Source organism: Lactuca serriola, chromosome 7 (genome assembly GCF_051521515.1).
Source record: "Lactuca serriola cultivar US96UC23 chromosome 7, Lser_US96UC23_V15, whole genome shotgun sequence".
Lineage (NCBI taxonomy): Eukaryota > Viridiplantae > Streptophyta > Magnoliopsida > Asterales > Asteraceae > Lactuca > Lactuca serriola.
Genome location: NC_136414.1, coordinates 78,167,109 through 78,182,630, shown reverse-complemented (window position 1 = coordinate 78,182,630; position 15,522 = coordinate 78,167,109). Strand labels below are relative to the sequence as shown.

Genomic DNA, 15,522 nt, shown 5'->3' with positions numbered 1-15,522 from the left:
TAAACGACTTTCCCACGCATAGTAGTTTATCGGGTTGGAGAGGACAAGGGTATAAATCATGCCCGTCTTGCAATGAAGACACTCCCTCGCACTGTGCAGTAAATAAAGTCGTTTATATCGGTCATCATCGGTTCTTAGATGTTGATGATCCATTAAGGATGAGTTTGAAATTTAACGGGCAACCCGATACAAGACCCGCTCTGAGACACTTTACTGATGAAGACATATAAGAGCAACTAGGTCGTCTACTACTTTGTAAACCGGGTAAACATACTAAGACTCTCAAGGAAAACATGTATCGGCAAGTTTTCGAGTTGAATTGGTCGAAACGTAGCATATTTTTCGAGCTCGAGTATTGGTCTTCTCCGCAGCTTAAGCACAACTTTGATGTGATGCATGTTGAGAAAAATGTGTATGAGTGTCTTTTGGGTACTTCTATGATGAATGATAAGAGTAAAGACACATCAAATACATGTGAGGACTTGAGAAATTTGAATATCCGACATAATCAATGGTTGCAAAAAAAGGGTAACAAGTTCACTAGGCCACATGCAAGCTACTCATTCAAGAAACCTGATTGCAAAATCTTTTGTCAATTTATAAGAGATGTTAAATTTCCAGATGGGTTTAAATCTAACATGAGTAAGAAAGCGGTAGATAATGATACTAACATTATTGGGTTGAAATCTCATGACCATCACATTTTTATGCAACTTTTGATACCGATTAGAGTTAGAGTGCTATTGGACAAAGAAACTTCTACACCAATTGGAGGATATGAGGAAAGCAAAAGAAGACATTATTAGAATCTTGTGCAAATTAGAGATGATTTATCCTCCAACATTTTTTGACATTATGATTCATTTAGTTTTGCATTTACCTGATGAAGCGATTATCGGAGGCCCGGTATGTATGAGATGAATGTATCCATTCGAAAGGTATATGAAAAAACTAAAAAACTATGTCAGAAATAAGGCGAGGCCGGAAGGTTGTATAGCTGAAGTTTATGTTGCTGAAGAAGCTTTGTCATTTTGTTTGATGTACCTTCGAGATGTGAAGACTCGATTCAATCGCTCTGAAAGAAACAAGGACGTTGTCATTGAAAAAACAAAGTTTTGGATGTTTGAGTCCAAGTGTCGAGCGGCCAGCGCAACGTAAATCAAACATCTTCATATAAGGGGAAAAAAATAATATAGAATGGCTTATATTGAATAGCTGTCAAGAAGTCAGACAATACATCGAGTAAGTGTTCTTATTTTTAATTATCTTTCATTATTTATTGTTACTATTTTCCATTCATCAATTACATATATTTCATCAATATAGAAAATTCAAATCTGAACATCCTCAAAGTGACGAAAAGATCGAATTTCCCAATTGGTTTCTTGAAAAGGTAAAAATAATTAACAAACAAATATATTTGATCAATATAACGAATCAAGAATACATAACACATTAACATATGTTTAATAGGTTTATCAGATGGAAAAAAGAAAACTCTACAGAATTCCACAAAGAGTTGTCGGCCCTTTCAATAGGTTCACAAATGGATATTTATACTTACACCGCGTGCATAATCAACGGTGTTAGGTTTATGGTACTTAGTCGTGATGCACAACGCAAAACTCTGGGGTTCTAGCGGTGGGCGAAAATGGAGAGAAATATTATGGCCAGTTGGAAGAGAATATGGAGGTGTAATATCCATATGACTATTCAACTGTAATATTTCGGTGCAAGTGGTTCGATATAGGAGATATTCATGATGATAATTTAATAAGTCTCAACACACAACACGAAGCATACCAAGATGATCAACTCACATATGCTTCACAAGCCAAACAAGTGTTCTACATTCGCAAGCCTGTTAATCATCGAAGAAACCAAAACAAAAAGCCTCATTTTATCATCGAGCATGCTAATCATCGAAGTATTTGGGATCTACCATCCAACAATGCTCGTGCCCAAAATGCTTACAGTGACTCTGTCCAAAATGTCAACAATGTGCAGGCCGAAACTGTTGACGTAGTTCAAAACAACTCTTCATCTAAAGCTAGACTTTTTATCGACTTCTCACAATACTTTCAAAACAATGTTGATGTAGCTCAAAACAATGCTGATTATGATGATGAGGATGATACTGAAGTACCTCCGCCAACTAGAAGAGTCGATAATGTTTCCGATGAAGAGACTGATTATGATGATGACGATTTCTGATTATGATATTGATGAAGAAGACATCGAACTATATGATGGAGATTTTGATAAAAAAAATCAAATGTATTTTTTTAATTGAAACTTTATTTGAAGTCTAACTTTTATTCATATTTTTTGTTTAACTTTTATTTGTGTTGTTTGTCTATACTGCATATCTTATAATTTTGTAGGGTAACTAACTTTTATTCATGTTGTATTTCTATATTGTACATCTTGTAATTTTACAGGCTACAAATGAGGTTTACATGGGCAATATTCCTCTTTAAGCAGGAAGTGCGATCTGAAGGCCTGGGTTAAGCAAATATCTTTCTTCAATGGTAGATTTCACTCCATTTTATCTTTCGTCCTCGGACGTTCGGACCTTTTGTTTGATTCCGGCACTTATTCTTTGTTATGATGGTCGATGTTATAGGCCTTGGTCACGGAGGTGATGGAGCTGGGGATCCACCACCTCCAGGAGGCTATGGTCGCAGGCAACATGAACATGATGGTAAGTTTTATTGTGATATATTTATTAGCTATTTTCATATACTTATTATAAGTTATGTTGAATAATATTAATTACTAAAATTTAGTTCCTAATAAGTTCAATGCACGATCAAAACTGACACAGGTATATCAGGGACTGAAATTCAATCCCATACAACTTTCCATCCAAAGTGAAAGTTGGCACTAGACTATTCGAGACAGAAATTCAACCCCCAATGTGTTCCAACCAAACATAAACTAGAGCAAATAGTTTGGGACTAGATTTTAGTCTCAAATAAGTGTCATCAGTCTTTAATGATTCACACAATAAAATCAGTCCTAGATAGTATCTGAGACTAATTCATCAGTCCCAGATACAAGGTATCCAAGACTGATTAATCAGTCTTTGAGATTTTAGTCACAAAAGCCCCTTTTTCTTGTAGTGTCTATATTCGTACACTTCCATAATCCTTCACCTATTGTCACATTAAAACATAGCCAAATGTGATTGGTTTCGATGAGTTCTATTTAAATCAATCGTGTTGGGAAAATGTATTTGTATGAGATAGTAAAACTACCAACAATTTTGATTAATGAGAAGTAATATATGAACTACCCAAAACCTTTAGTCATGGACGAAGGATTAATATAACACAAAACTAGAAGAAATATTATACATAAATACTAAGCTAACAATATCTAGCAAGTACATGAAAACAATAAAAGCATGTATATACTATCAATAAATACTAAAGTACATTGCTTTTGTGGTTAAAAAATGTAAGGATATTGTCTATATTCGTAAAAAAAATATAGTCTATTGCAATTATGGTTAAAAATAAAGTATGATGATATTATATATAAAAATTAATCTATTGCTATTATGGAAAGAAGAAAAATACAATGCTATTATGGATAAAAAAAAATATAATGGAAGTTTCTTTTGTGAAAAAAAATATATTAATATGTGTCTATTATCAATAGAAATGTATGTACGTTCCCCATATTGGTAAAGAAAGATAAAGTATGTTGGTACTATGTATTAAAAATAATATATATGGCTATAAAGGATAAGTGTTAATACATATAGTTTATTTAATAATTATATGTGTGATTTAATAACTATTTAGGTATGGGATAGTTTCAAAGGGAAAAGAAACGAAAAGCACAAGAACATACGCAAAACCGTATTGCAAAGGGAAAAGAAACGAAAAGCATAAGAATATACGCAAAACCATATTGTAAGGGAATGGAAATGAAACGAAAAACCACATGAAGATAATCGAGTTTAAATATCATAACTTATGATACGATTTTGTAACACTCCAGTTAATCCACCAACCTCATTTTAGTTTTATGTTTGTTGCTTTATGCAATCGTTGAAAATATATCTTTATTATATTTGTAGTTTATTCATTGTTAAAACTTTTGTATTGGATAATTTTTTGATTTATTTTTACTATTTTTTTGGTTGAATATGTATAACATGAGTTGTTATTGTATATAACATTTTCTACATACTAGAAAACATGATATTTTCCTACAGAAAATAGCTACGGAAATTTTCCGTAGCTAATTAACTACGAAATTGCTACGGATCAGCTACAGAATGGGATGCCCTAGTTTAGTAACAGAATAGCTACGAAATAGCTACGGAATCGCGTCCGTAGCTATTCCGTAGCTAATTAGCTATGGAATAGCTACAAATCCAAAATCCGTAGCTATTCCGTAGCTAATTAGCTACAGAATGACTACGGAATACCTACGGATTAGCTACGGAGTATGTTTTCCGTTAGAATTCCGTAGCTAATCTGTGGCTAAGTAGCTACGGATTGGTTACAAATTTATCTTGTTTTCGATTTTACGAGCACCAAACGTCGTTTTTTTCGCTTCGTTATTTTCACACCTCTACTATATATAATTATATATATTTTCACCAACTTGTAGCTATTAATATCGTTCATAAGGTCGTGTGCCCCTTCGGGATCAAGTACTCGTTTCACAGTTTAACATTGTACTTTTCACCAACTTGTGATGGATTATGTTTGTATATGTATATTTATACACATGAATGAGTTGTGGTATATGTTTACGTGTATATGTGTATGTATACGTGTTTGTGAGATGTATGTGAACGTATTTATAAGCATTATAGTGTTAAACCACTAAACGGGTAATGGATCTCGTATGTGCACACAATTTTATGAATGATATTAATGGCTATAAGTTGGTGAAAATATAAATAATCATGTATAATAGAGGTGTGAAAAATGGAGCGAAAAAAACAAAGTTTGATGCCCGAAAAATCAAAAATAAGAAAATTCCGTAGCTAATCTGTAGCTAATTAGCTACGGATTAGCTACGGATGTTTCTTATTTTCGATTTTTTGGGCACCAAACGTCGTTTTTTTTCGCTTCGTTTTTTTCACACCTCTACTACACATGATTATCTATACTTTCACCTACTTGTATCTATTAATATCGTTCATAAAGTTGTGTGCCTCTTCGGGATCAAGTACTCGTTTCACTATTTAACACTGTAATGCCTATACTTTTCACTAACTTGTGATAGATTATGTTTGTATATGTATATTTATATACATGAATGAGTTGTGGTATATGTGTACATGTATACGTGTTTATGAGATGTATGTGTACGTATTCATAAGCATTATATTATTAAACCATTAAACGAGCAAATGGATCCCGTATGTGCACACGGCTTTGTTAATGATATTAATAGCTATAAATTGGTTAAATTATAGATAATCATGTATAATAGAGGTGTGAAAAAAACGGAGCGAAAAAAACGACGTTTGGTGCCCGAAAAATCGAAAATAAAAAAAATCTGTAGCTAATCCGTAGCTATTTTGCTACGGATTAGCTACGGAATATGCTTTCCGTTAGAATTCTGTTGGTAATAGCTTTTCCGTACTATTACCACGTACCGACCGAACACTACAAGAAAGGAGACCTATAGGGACGACAAATGTCGTCTCTATAGGTTATATAAAGTCGTCTCTATAGGTGGTTGTAACGACAAGTCGTCCCTATAGCCTTTGTCGCTATAGCCCCGTCGCAATAGATAGCTTGGGTCGTCGCTATAAATACCGTCGCCATCGATACTGTTTAGAGACAACATATCGTTTTTGTTGGTTCGTGGTTGTCATCCCCATTGTTGGACCTATAGAGACGACACGTCGCCCCCATAGCTACTTTTTTGCATTTTGCAGTTTCTCCTTCTAATGTAACACCAATTGCTTTCCCATCTTCAAACTATACCTGTTTTTTTGAATGTAATGGAATCTGTCAATGGAATTGGAATTTGACAAAGGGTATTTTGGTCTTTTTGTAAAAAAATGAAGAATGTAAAGGAATGAAATTGAATTCCCTTCACTCATGAAACATGGGGTTTGAAGGAATCTAACAAAATTGAATTCCATCCTTGGAATGGAATGGAATCTGGAATTCCAGTTTTGTGGATTACCTTGCATTCTGGTTTGTTGAGCATGTAGGTGCCACCATAGACTGCACTCAAACGAGCAAATGCTTGAAAATATTTATCAGATAAAGTTAAAATATTTTCAAATAGCAGATTAAATAATTAAATAAACGAATCTTTTGTTATTGATTATACCTGAGGTGATTCTCCTAGTCCATAGAGAGGGTAGATATATGGAGAACCTCCTGCAAACCTAGCTAATGACTCTGCATATAGCTATTCAGGAAATATAAAATACTATCACACAATGAGAAAAAATAACATCATTGCCCTTTCGGAATATCAAAAATAGATGGATAACCATTTAGTGAACATCAAGTAAAAATGGCAATCACCTGGTTCCAGGACTACTCAGGTGGCTAGGTGGCTAGGTGACTGCAACTTCATTCGATTCTCCAACCCTATACACACCATAATTATGCAATTCAAAAGCATAATAAACAATTATGTATACAGGAACTGCATAAAAACCAAGTACACACACAAGAATCGCATAAAAGGAAGCTGATAGTCAGAATTATAGGTTTTAGAAGATTATCAAGTTGTACATACAACAGATTGACATGATTTCAGCTAAATTTGTTTAGATCACAGAGTTATCGAGATTTGTAAAAACAAAGATGAGGTTCAACAATAATATAACTTACCTTGAACATACAATAACCTTGCTGCAGCCAAAGAAATCGTACAGAGCAAAATTGAAAACAAATCTCTATCGAATTTGAGTTTGTCATCGTCATCATCGTTCACTTATATCCCAATTCCAGTTTAAATTACATAATTGCTAACATATACCTCAATTATAGGTTCAAACAGAGAATTACTAACCCGGTAGCCGGTGTAGGGCTTGTATTCAATAGTAATCGTAATTGGATGTCAAAAGGAAGCCGATAGTCCGAATCGGTGGCATTGAAACTAATCGACGTTGTTGAGCGTAATGGTGGTGTTCGACAACTAGCATGACAATCCATAGAGAGGGGAAGAAGATGCACGAGGAGTGGGAGGTAAGGAAGTCGCCAGAGGAGAAGATAATGGTCGAAATTCGGGAAGGGAGAATCTCCGATCGAGAGTGAGTGAGAGATAGAGACTAATGATTGAGTGTGCGTGAACGAAACAAAGGAGGTTGTTCTCCTATAGCCTTCCCCAAAACGCGCCTAATTTAGTTTCTTTCCCGCTTTAATATGTTGAGACGGCGGTAGCTGTAAAAGTCAAAAAAAAAAGTTGTCAACTATATGGAGACGACATGTCGTCCCTATAGGTTATCTATAGAGACGACATATGTCGTCCCAGTAGACCTCGTCTATAAGTGCTTATTGTTGTAGTGGAATTAGCAGTCGGAATTTTGCCATTTTTCTAATAGTGTGGGTGGCCTAAAACCATGTAATCTTGGTTATATCAATAGCCGCGAAGTTACTTTTATTGACTTAGTTAGCATTTTAAATGTGTTTTTGATGTAGCAATATAAATACATCATAATGACATGTGTTCTAGATTTTACTGGTTTGACAACCCTTCTTGCAATCTGTGAGATTAATTTAAGAGTGTAAAACTCCTCATCTACAGGTAATACATTGTTGTCACTAATTAAAACTTTCAAAATTATAAGCGCTATCATATGAAACCAACAGATCAGATAAAGTACACAATGAATAATAAATACCAATCAACTTGAAAAGACAATTACACACAAATAAATTTGAAAGAAACCTTCAAAAGAAGCCTATGAATGAAATCAAAAGATTACACGAACACCGACTGCAGTAAACTTTTTCTAATTGTAACTGTTTGTAACTTTAGAACTTAGCTTGTAGCTGATCCACCACACTCTTATCCACCTGGAATGCCCTGGCTAGGATATCCGCTGGAATTGAAGGATTTGCACCGAAAACAGCATTTGCAATTGTTATAGCACCTGGGTTTTGACTGCTTAATGCAGCAATAACAACAGCATTTCCATTACCCACATTCCGTTGGAAATGAACAAGTCCCACAGGGAACACGAAAACATCACCCTTTTGCAACACCTTGGTGATAAAGCGGTTATCAGGATTAGAAGTGACAAACCCAACTTGTAGAGTCCCTTCAAGAACTGTAAGAATCTCTGTGGCTCTTGGGTGAGTGTGAGGAGGATTAAGTCCCCATGGTGCATAGTCAATTCGAACCATTGAGATGCCTAAAGTGTTTAGCCCCGGTAATTGAGTTGCAAAGACTGGGGTCACCTTTGATCCCAATTGGTTTGATGTGTTACCCCTGAGGTGTAGCCCACTGAAGAAGAAATCAGCTGCTTGAACTTGCATCGGGTTCTTGCATGTTACACCATTTACTTTGACTGCACGTTAAACAACATTTTGTTTGTTAAAATAAAAGGTAAATGTAATTAAAAGAGCATATCAGATGTGTAACAATGAGTAGGCAATACCTGAGCTGTTGGGGTCGGCTACACAAAAATCTTGGAGGGGGCTAGGCTCGTAGGCTAAGGCAAGGTAGTTAAAAGTAAGTGCTACAACACTCAATAGAATGAGTTTGTTCCACATTTCTTTTAATTTTAAGAATAACAGGAATAGAAAGATATAAGAATGAGAGCTCTAGGAAAAAGAAACAGTGGAGATGGTTTTTGTTGTAGAAAAATCTGCTTTGTGGTTCCATATATATAGGGCTAATTTACATGATCCATGATTTTGTTCTTTACTATGTCTTTCCACATTCAATGAAAAATGATATATCTATTAGAATTGCCGTCTAACACGTAAAAACAGCATTAGGCCCCACTAAAATATGAATAGATGGCTGATTACTTTGGATTATAAAGAATTGGTCAGCCGGCTTTTTAGCTGCTTTAATTCCTTTATGTTGCCAAGAATTGGTCAGTATCGGTTCTGAAATGTTAAAAAGCGAAATTACGTACCATGTTCCTTTTAAGTGCTAATATTACAAATTAATAACACTCGAGATGAGAGTGATTATCATTTCTGGCTAGGGGGGCGATAGGATAGTTATATATTATATCTGTTAAATAAAACAATATATTATCTGTAGCTGAAGTCTGGAAGGATGCCATTGTGAAAGGATACCATTATGTTACAGTCTCCTACGAGGAGCTCAACTACATTAAAGTGTGGGTGTGTTGCAACCGAGCACGAAACTCACCTAGCTTTGATTAGGGACATACGATTTGGCGGGCAAACACCTGTTGTTGTGTTGTTGTGTGGTGTCACATAGGCATAGACACAATGTAAAAATACATAAAGGTACCAAACTGTGTCGATACACATGTGATACGGTATCTATAGGGATGTGTGTCAATACTATTGAAAGGTATGAGCTAGACAATGGTACTTAGGTCATTATATATTAAAACAATATTTATTTTCAAGATTTATGGTATTACTTCTGGGCCGATTAGTTTGAACCATTGTAGTGGTTTGAATCGATTTAATTTGTCATTATTTCGTTAGTAATCCGTTGGTACTTGTAGATAGTGCTCATGCAATCGATTTCATTTGTCATTATTCTCATCATTTTTTTTTTCACATCCTTATTATTATTTTTCGAGCATCAAACATCATTTCCAACGACACAATATTATGTTGTTATTCCATTAAAAATTCGCCAAAAAATAAGGGTTGAAAATTTCGTGGGTATTTTCCGAAAAAAAAATTCATCGGTGATTTAATCTGCTTTTCTATTAGTGGAGCGAAAATGGTAAAACCTGTATTATTTTACCGAAGATGAAGAAGCTAAGGGTGGAGGCTAACCACTAGACAAACTAGAAATAGTTAATGGTCACAAATTCGTCTTGATCAGTAAATTTGTTTTTTTTCTTTTTTTTGTATTATGTAGTCTTAAAAAAATGACAATAACGTGGATACACATTCAGTTGTTTTCTTCGTGGATAGTGCTTTACAACTGTGTTGGTCCTATATGTAACATTTGTAAAGTTTCATCTTATAATGTTAAAATATATTTAATGCAGTCTTTCAAACGTATTCAAAGTGTAAACAACGCTAAAATATATCCTAAGTCTATAGAAATTAATGAAGGGGGCATATTGTAAACAACGCTAAAATATATCCTAATTAACAAGTCTATTGAGTTGTTCGGTAGGTCTTAAAATGTGACTTTGGATGAAAGTTATAAGTTAAAATATACACTTATATAAGGAATGGTTGATTTAGCAAAGTGCATTGTTATTTTACTCAAAGGTGGGACAAAAGTATAAATGATAGAATATTAGTATTTGATATGTTATATCCACTAGAAAAAGTTATGATTTTATTTATACATGTCATAATATGTATTTAGATGGTTATGGTAAAAGATTACAAGCGAAAGTATGAAGACTTGATAAAAATCTAAAATACGTTGCCAATGGTACCCATTTCGGTTTCTATTCTACTTATAAAAAAGCTAACATCAACTACAAGTTAAATGCAAAAGATAATTTTTACACATATCTGAACCGTACACGTAAATCCAGTAAAAGTATTAGCGTGAGTCCACATAAGCAAGCAAACTCATGTCTCTTACAATTATCGGCGTCTACCATCGTCCATTGTGGTATACCTTTGTCTATATGGTCTTTTATTTTCTGTTCCCATCTATCACCATCTACTATCAAGTATTACCACTAACATCTTCATATCTTCATATACATAAAGCTATAACCTACCAACCACCTAGGTTTTTGTTTTACCAATATGTTTAAATCAACGTTATAAATCTCAATCTAATAATCACCATCAACTACACCTCCTTTATGTCTTTTCCATATGATGGCCATCATACAACATACACAAGTAACACAACCTAACCGTCCTACAACCCCTCACTAAATTCTTCCCTCTTTGTCATTTGTACACGCCCTATTGCCGCCATACGATAAATAATAAAGTACATTGCTTTTAAGGATAAAAAATGTAAGGATGTTGTCTATATTCGTATAAAGAATATAGTATATTGCTATTATAGTTAAAAATAACGTATTGATATTATGTATAAATAATAATCTATTGCTATTATGGCAAAAGTACATTGCCATTATGGATAAAAAATAATATAAGTTTCTATTATGAAAAAATTATTATGTTTCTGTTATTGATAAAAATGTATGTACGTTACACAAGGTTGTAAACATCGCTAGCAGGTGGTCGGGCGGTTGACTGAGGTTAAACGATTAATCGGTCTAGGCGGGATCAATCGCCGCATAAGCGGAGACCCTTAATTGTAATAGAATTTATCTTTTTAAAAATTATATTACCTATATCCTAACAAAATAAGTAAATAACCATAAAACTTTTGTATATTCATTTGTCTAAATATTTAAATCATCGTACATAATAATTTTTAGACTATTTGATGACATTTTTAACAGTTTTAGTTATAAATCATCATAATTTAGTCACCAAATATCATAAATTTGACTAATCATGATTTTTTTTTTGACAATTTTCATTGTCTTGTTTTTTTTTATCCGCTTTGACCATCTAGATCGCCTAGGAGCGCCTACACCCGCCTAGGATCGACTCCGCCTAACTCGTCAAACTAACATTAATCATAGATAGTAAGAGGCCACCTAGACCGATTTTTACAACACTCATGTTGCCTATATTGGTAAAAAAGATAAAGTACATTGGTACTATAAATTAAAAATAATACATATATATATATATATATATATATATATATATATATATATATATATATATATATATATATATATAAGGCTATAATGGTTAAGTGTTGATAGATATAGTTTGTTTAATAATTACATGTGTTTTATTAACTTTTTAGGTTTGGGTGAGTTGCAAAGGGAAATGAAATGAAAAGCACGATAACATACTCAAGATCATATTGTAAGGGAAATGGAAATGAAACGAAACAACACATGAAGATATTCAAGTTTAAATATCATAACTTTATGACACGATTTTATAACACTCCTGTTAATCCAGTAAACTAATCATTTTAGTTTTTATGTTTGTTTGTTTATGCACTTGTTGAAAATGTATCTTTATTATATTTGTAGGTTATAAATTTGTGAAAACTTTTGTGTTGGATAATTTTTTGATTTATTTTTATTATCCTTGTGGTTGAATATGTATAACATGACTTATTATTGTATAGGACTTTTTCGTCACTTTGGACGGATATAATATGGATTTGTTCTTATTTGTTATTGATAGAATTTCCCGTAACCCACTCTCATTCCATGAAACAACATATATATACAAAGTGTACATATGTATAGAAAATGGGCCACAGCACACATGTACTGGCCATAATAATGAAATGTTAATGTAGCCTTATTAGTTTTGATTGTGTTACAGTAGTCTGTGATGGAAGAGTTACCAAAAGAGATGTTTCTGAGTTCTCGATCTAACTGAATGATTTTGGATGCTTTGTTATCACGAAAAACCCTTTCAAGGTTTTCCCAAACTTCATAGGCTGTTGCCTGCTTCTTGAAAATCATGTTGAGAAGAGGTACGGAGAGTGTACCATATAACCATGATCTTACGATGGAGTCCACACGAAGCCAAGAAGTTTTCGCAGCAGAAGATGCTTCAGCACTTTTCTCTTTGTCTTTATCGCCTGATGCAGTGACAGGAGACTGAAGATGGTCATCTACACCATACCCAATACAGTGAAGTTCAAATAATTTTCTCCAAATGTCATAGTTCATCTGATCTAAGTCCAGAACAAAAGGAACTGTATGCTTGATATTGATTGTTGATGAAGGCTTGTCATTCATGGGTAGAGACATGATGAGGAGAAGAAGAAAAGAAGACAGATAGAGAAAGAATGAAGATGAGAGATCAAACAATCAACAAGGAAGGAGATGTCGACTTAGGGTTGAAGGGTAATCAGGAAATACTCTGATACCATGTTATTGATAGAGTTTCCCGTAACCTTTTCTCATTCCATGAAACAATATATATATATATATATATATATATATATATATATATATATATATATATATATATAAAGTGTACATAGGTATAGAAAATGGGCCACGGCACACATGGGTTGCCCATAATAATGAAACATAGATAAACAAATAAGGCTACGTTAACATTATTTTATTAAACTACATATCAAAGGGTCTTTCACTTAAAGATATCAAGATGTTTGAAAATGTGTCACTCTCTTAGGTTGAGGGTTCAAGTGACGTCGTAGACAAATGAATAGTTTTGGAGTAGGGTTTAAAAGATGTGTTTGTGTAAGCCTTAAAAAAATAAAACTAAAAAAAATGAAAAACTATTTTTTACGATGGGAAATTTGCAGCTAAAAACTCACTAATAGATTCAAATTGTATTCCATCTGAAACGATCAAAACCGACATCTATGGGTATTTAGTAAAATATGTAACACAAGCCGGTCTTTGAGAACTGCGTCGGTAGCATTCAAAATTTTCTTTTGGAGAAGTGTGAAAGTATATATCCATTTGAAATCCTTGATAATTATTTGTCTACACCTTACTTCGTTAGATTTGTATTTCGGAATTCTGTGATAATAGCTTTTCCATACTATTACCACCGACGGAATTAGCAGTCGGAATGTTGCCATTTTTCTAATAGTGCCGGTGGCCTAAAACCTTGTAATCTTGGTTATATCATTAGTCTCAAAGTTACTTTTTTTTTTACTTAATTAACATTTTAAACTATGTGTTTTTACATCATAATGACATGTGTTCTAGATTTTACTGTTTGTACAACCCTTCTTGCATTCTGGTGTGATTTAAGAGTGTAAAATTCCGCATCTACCGGTAATATTTTGTTGTAACTAATTAAAACTTTTAAAATTAATTATAACCTCTATCATGTCAAACCAAGAGAACATATAATGTACACAATGAATAATAAATACCAATTAACTTGAAAAGATAATTGCACACAAATAATTTTGAATAGAAGCTTTAAATTAAAGAAGCCTATGAATGAAATCAAACGATTACCCCAACACCAATTGTAAACTTTTTTGTCATTGAAATCGTTGTAACTTTAGAACTTGGCTTGTAGCTGATCCACCACACTCTTATCCACTTGGAATGCCTTGGCTAGAATATCCGCTGGAATTGAAGGATTTGCACCGAAAACAGCATTTCCAATTGTTATAGCACCTGGATTTTGACTGCTTAACGCAGCAATAACAACAGCATTTCCATTACCCACATTCCGTTGGAAATGAACAAGTCCCACAGGGAACACGAAAACATCACCCTTTTGCAACACCTTGGTGATAAAGCGGTTATCGGGATTAGAAGTGACGAATCCAACTTGTAGGGTCCCTTCAAGAACTGTAAGAATCTCTGTGGCTCTTGGGTGAGTGTGAGGAGGATTAAGTCCCCATGGTGTGTAGTCAATTCGAACCATTGAGATGCCTAAAGTGTTTAGCCCTGGTAACTGAGTCGCAAAGACTGGGGTCACCTTTGATCCCAATTGGTTTGATGTGTTACCCCTGAGGTGTAGCCCACTGAAGAAGAAATCCTCCGCTTGAACTTGCATTGGGTTCTTGCATGTGACACCATTTACTTTAACTGAAAGTTAAACAACGTTTTATTTGTTAAAAGAACAGGCAAATAGTTAAAAGAGCACATCAGATGTGTAACAATGACTCAATCAGTAGACAATACCTGAGCTGTTGGGGTCGGCTACACAAAAATCTTGGAGGGGGCTTGGCTCGTAGGCTAAGGCAAGGTAGTTAAAAGTAAGTGCTACAACACTCAATAGAACGAGTTTCTTCCACATTTCTTTTAATATTATGAATAACAGGAATAGAAAGATATAAGAATGAGAGCTCTAGGAAAAAGAAACAGTGGAGATGGTTTTTGTTGGAGAAAGAATCTGCTTTGTGGTTCCATATATATAGGGCTAATTTGCATGGTTCATGATTTTGTTCTTTACTATGTCTTTCGACATCCAATGAAAATAATATATCTATTAGAATTGCCGTCTAACACGTAAAAACAGCATTAGGCCCCACTAAAATATGAATAGATGGCTGATCACTTTGGATTATAAAGAATGGGTCAGCCGGCTTTTTAGCTGCTTTAATTCCTTTATGTTGCCAAGAATTGGTCGGTATCAGTTCTGTAATGTTAAAAAGCAAAATTACGTACCATGTTCCTTTTAAGTGCTAATTTTAGAAATTAATAACACTCGAGATGAGAGTGACTAACATTTCTCACTACTAGAAACAAGGGTTTTTGCGACAGATAAATCCGTCGCTATTCCGTCACTAAAGGTCTTTTGCGACAGATCTGTCACAGACTTAATCCATGGCCAAATATAACGTGGCTAATGACATAGCTAGAGATTTAGCGACAGACTTGTTTTTCCT

At 34.0% G+C, this 15,522-nt stretch overlaps 2 protein-coding genes across 2 annotated transcripts; both read right to left on the bottom strand.

The window, feature by feature from the left end:
* Positions 1-7,915: 7,915 nt before the first annotated feature.
* On the bottom strand, positions 7,916-8,751 carry LOC145061869 (putative germin-like protein 2-2). The gene is made up of 2 exons (XM_079009448.1): positions 8,603-8,751; positions 7,916-8,512 (listed from the first exon to the last, which is right to left on the bottom strand). The coding sequence occupies exons 1-2, from the start codon at positions 8,715-8,717 to the stop codon at positions 7,977-7,979; spliced, it is 651 nt and encodes a 216-aa protein (XP_078865574.1). The 5' UTR covers positions 8,718-8,751; the 3' UTR covers positions 7,916-7,976.
* A 5,432-nt stretch (positions 8,752-14,183) lies between these two features.
* On the bottom strand, positions 14,184-14,930 carry LOC145062332 (putative germin-like protein 2-2). Its single transcript, XM_079009950.1, has 2 exons — positions 14,816-14,930; positions 14,184-14,719 (listed from the first exon to the last, which is right to left on the bottom strand). The coding sequence occupies exons 1-2, from the start codon at positions 14,928-14,930 to the stop codon at positions 14,184-14,186; spliced, it is 651 nt and encodes a 216-aa protein (XP_078866076.1).
* Between the last annotated feature and the right edge of the window lie 592 nt (positions 14,931-15,522).

What these genes read in the sequence shown, in the direction of transcription:
- LOC145061869 (XM_079009448.1), bottom strand. Translation starts at nt 8,717, where the DNA reads ATGTGGAACAAACTCATTCTATTGAGTGTTGTAGCACTTACTTTTAAC. An exon ending in AGCCGACCCCAACAGCTCAG is followed by an intron (nt 8,513 to 8,602) that starts GTATTGCCTACT and finishes TTTAACGTGCAG; the next exon opens with TCAAAGTAAATGGTGTAACA.
- LOC145062332 (XM_079009950.1), bottom strand. Translation starts at nt 14,930, where the DNA reads ATGTGGAAGAAACTCGTTCTATTGAGTGTTGTAGCACTTACTTTTAAC. An exon ending in AGCCGACCCCAACAGCTCAG is followed by an intron (nt 14,720 to 14,815) that starts GTATTGTCTACT and finishes TTTAACTTTCAG; the next exon opens with TTAAAGTAAATGGTGTCACA.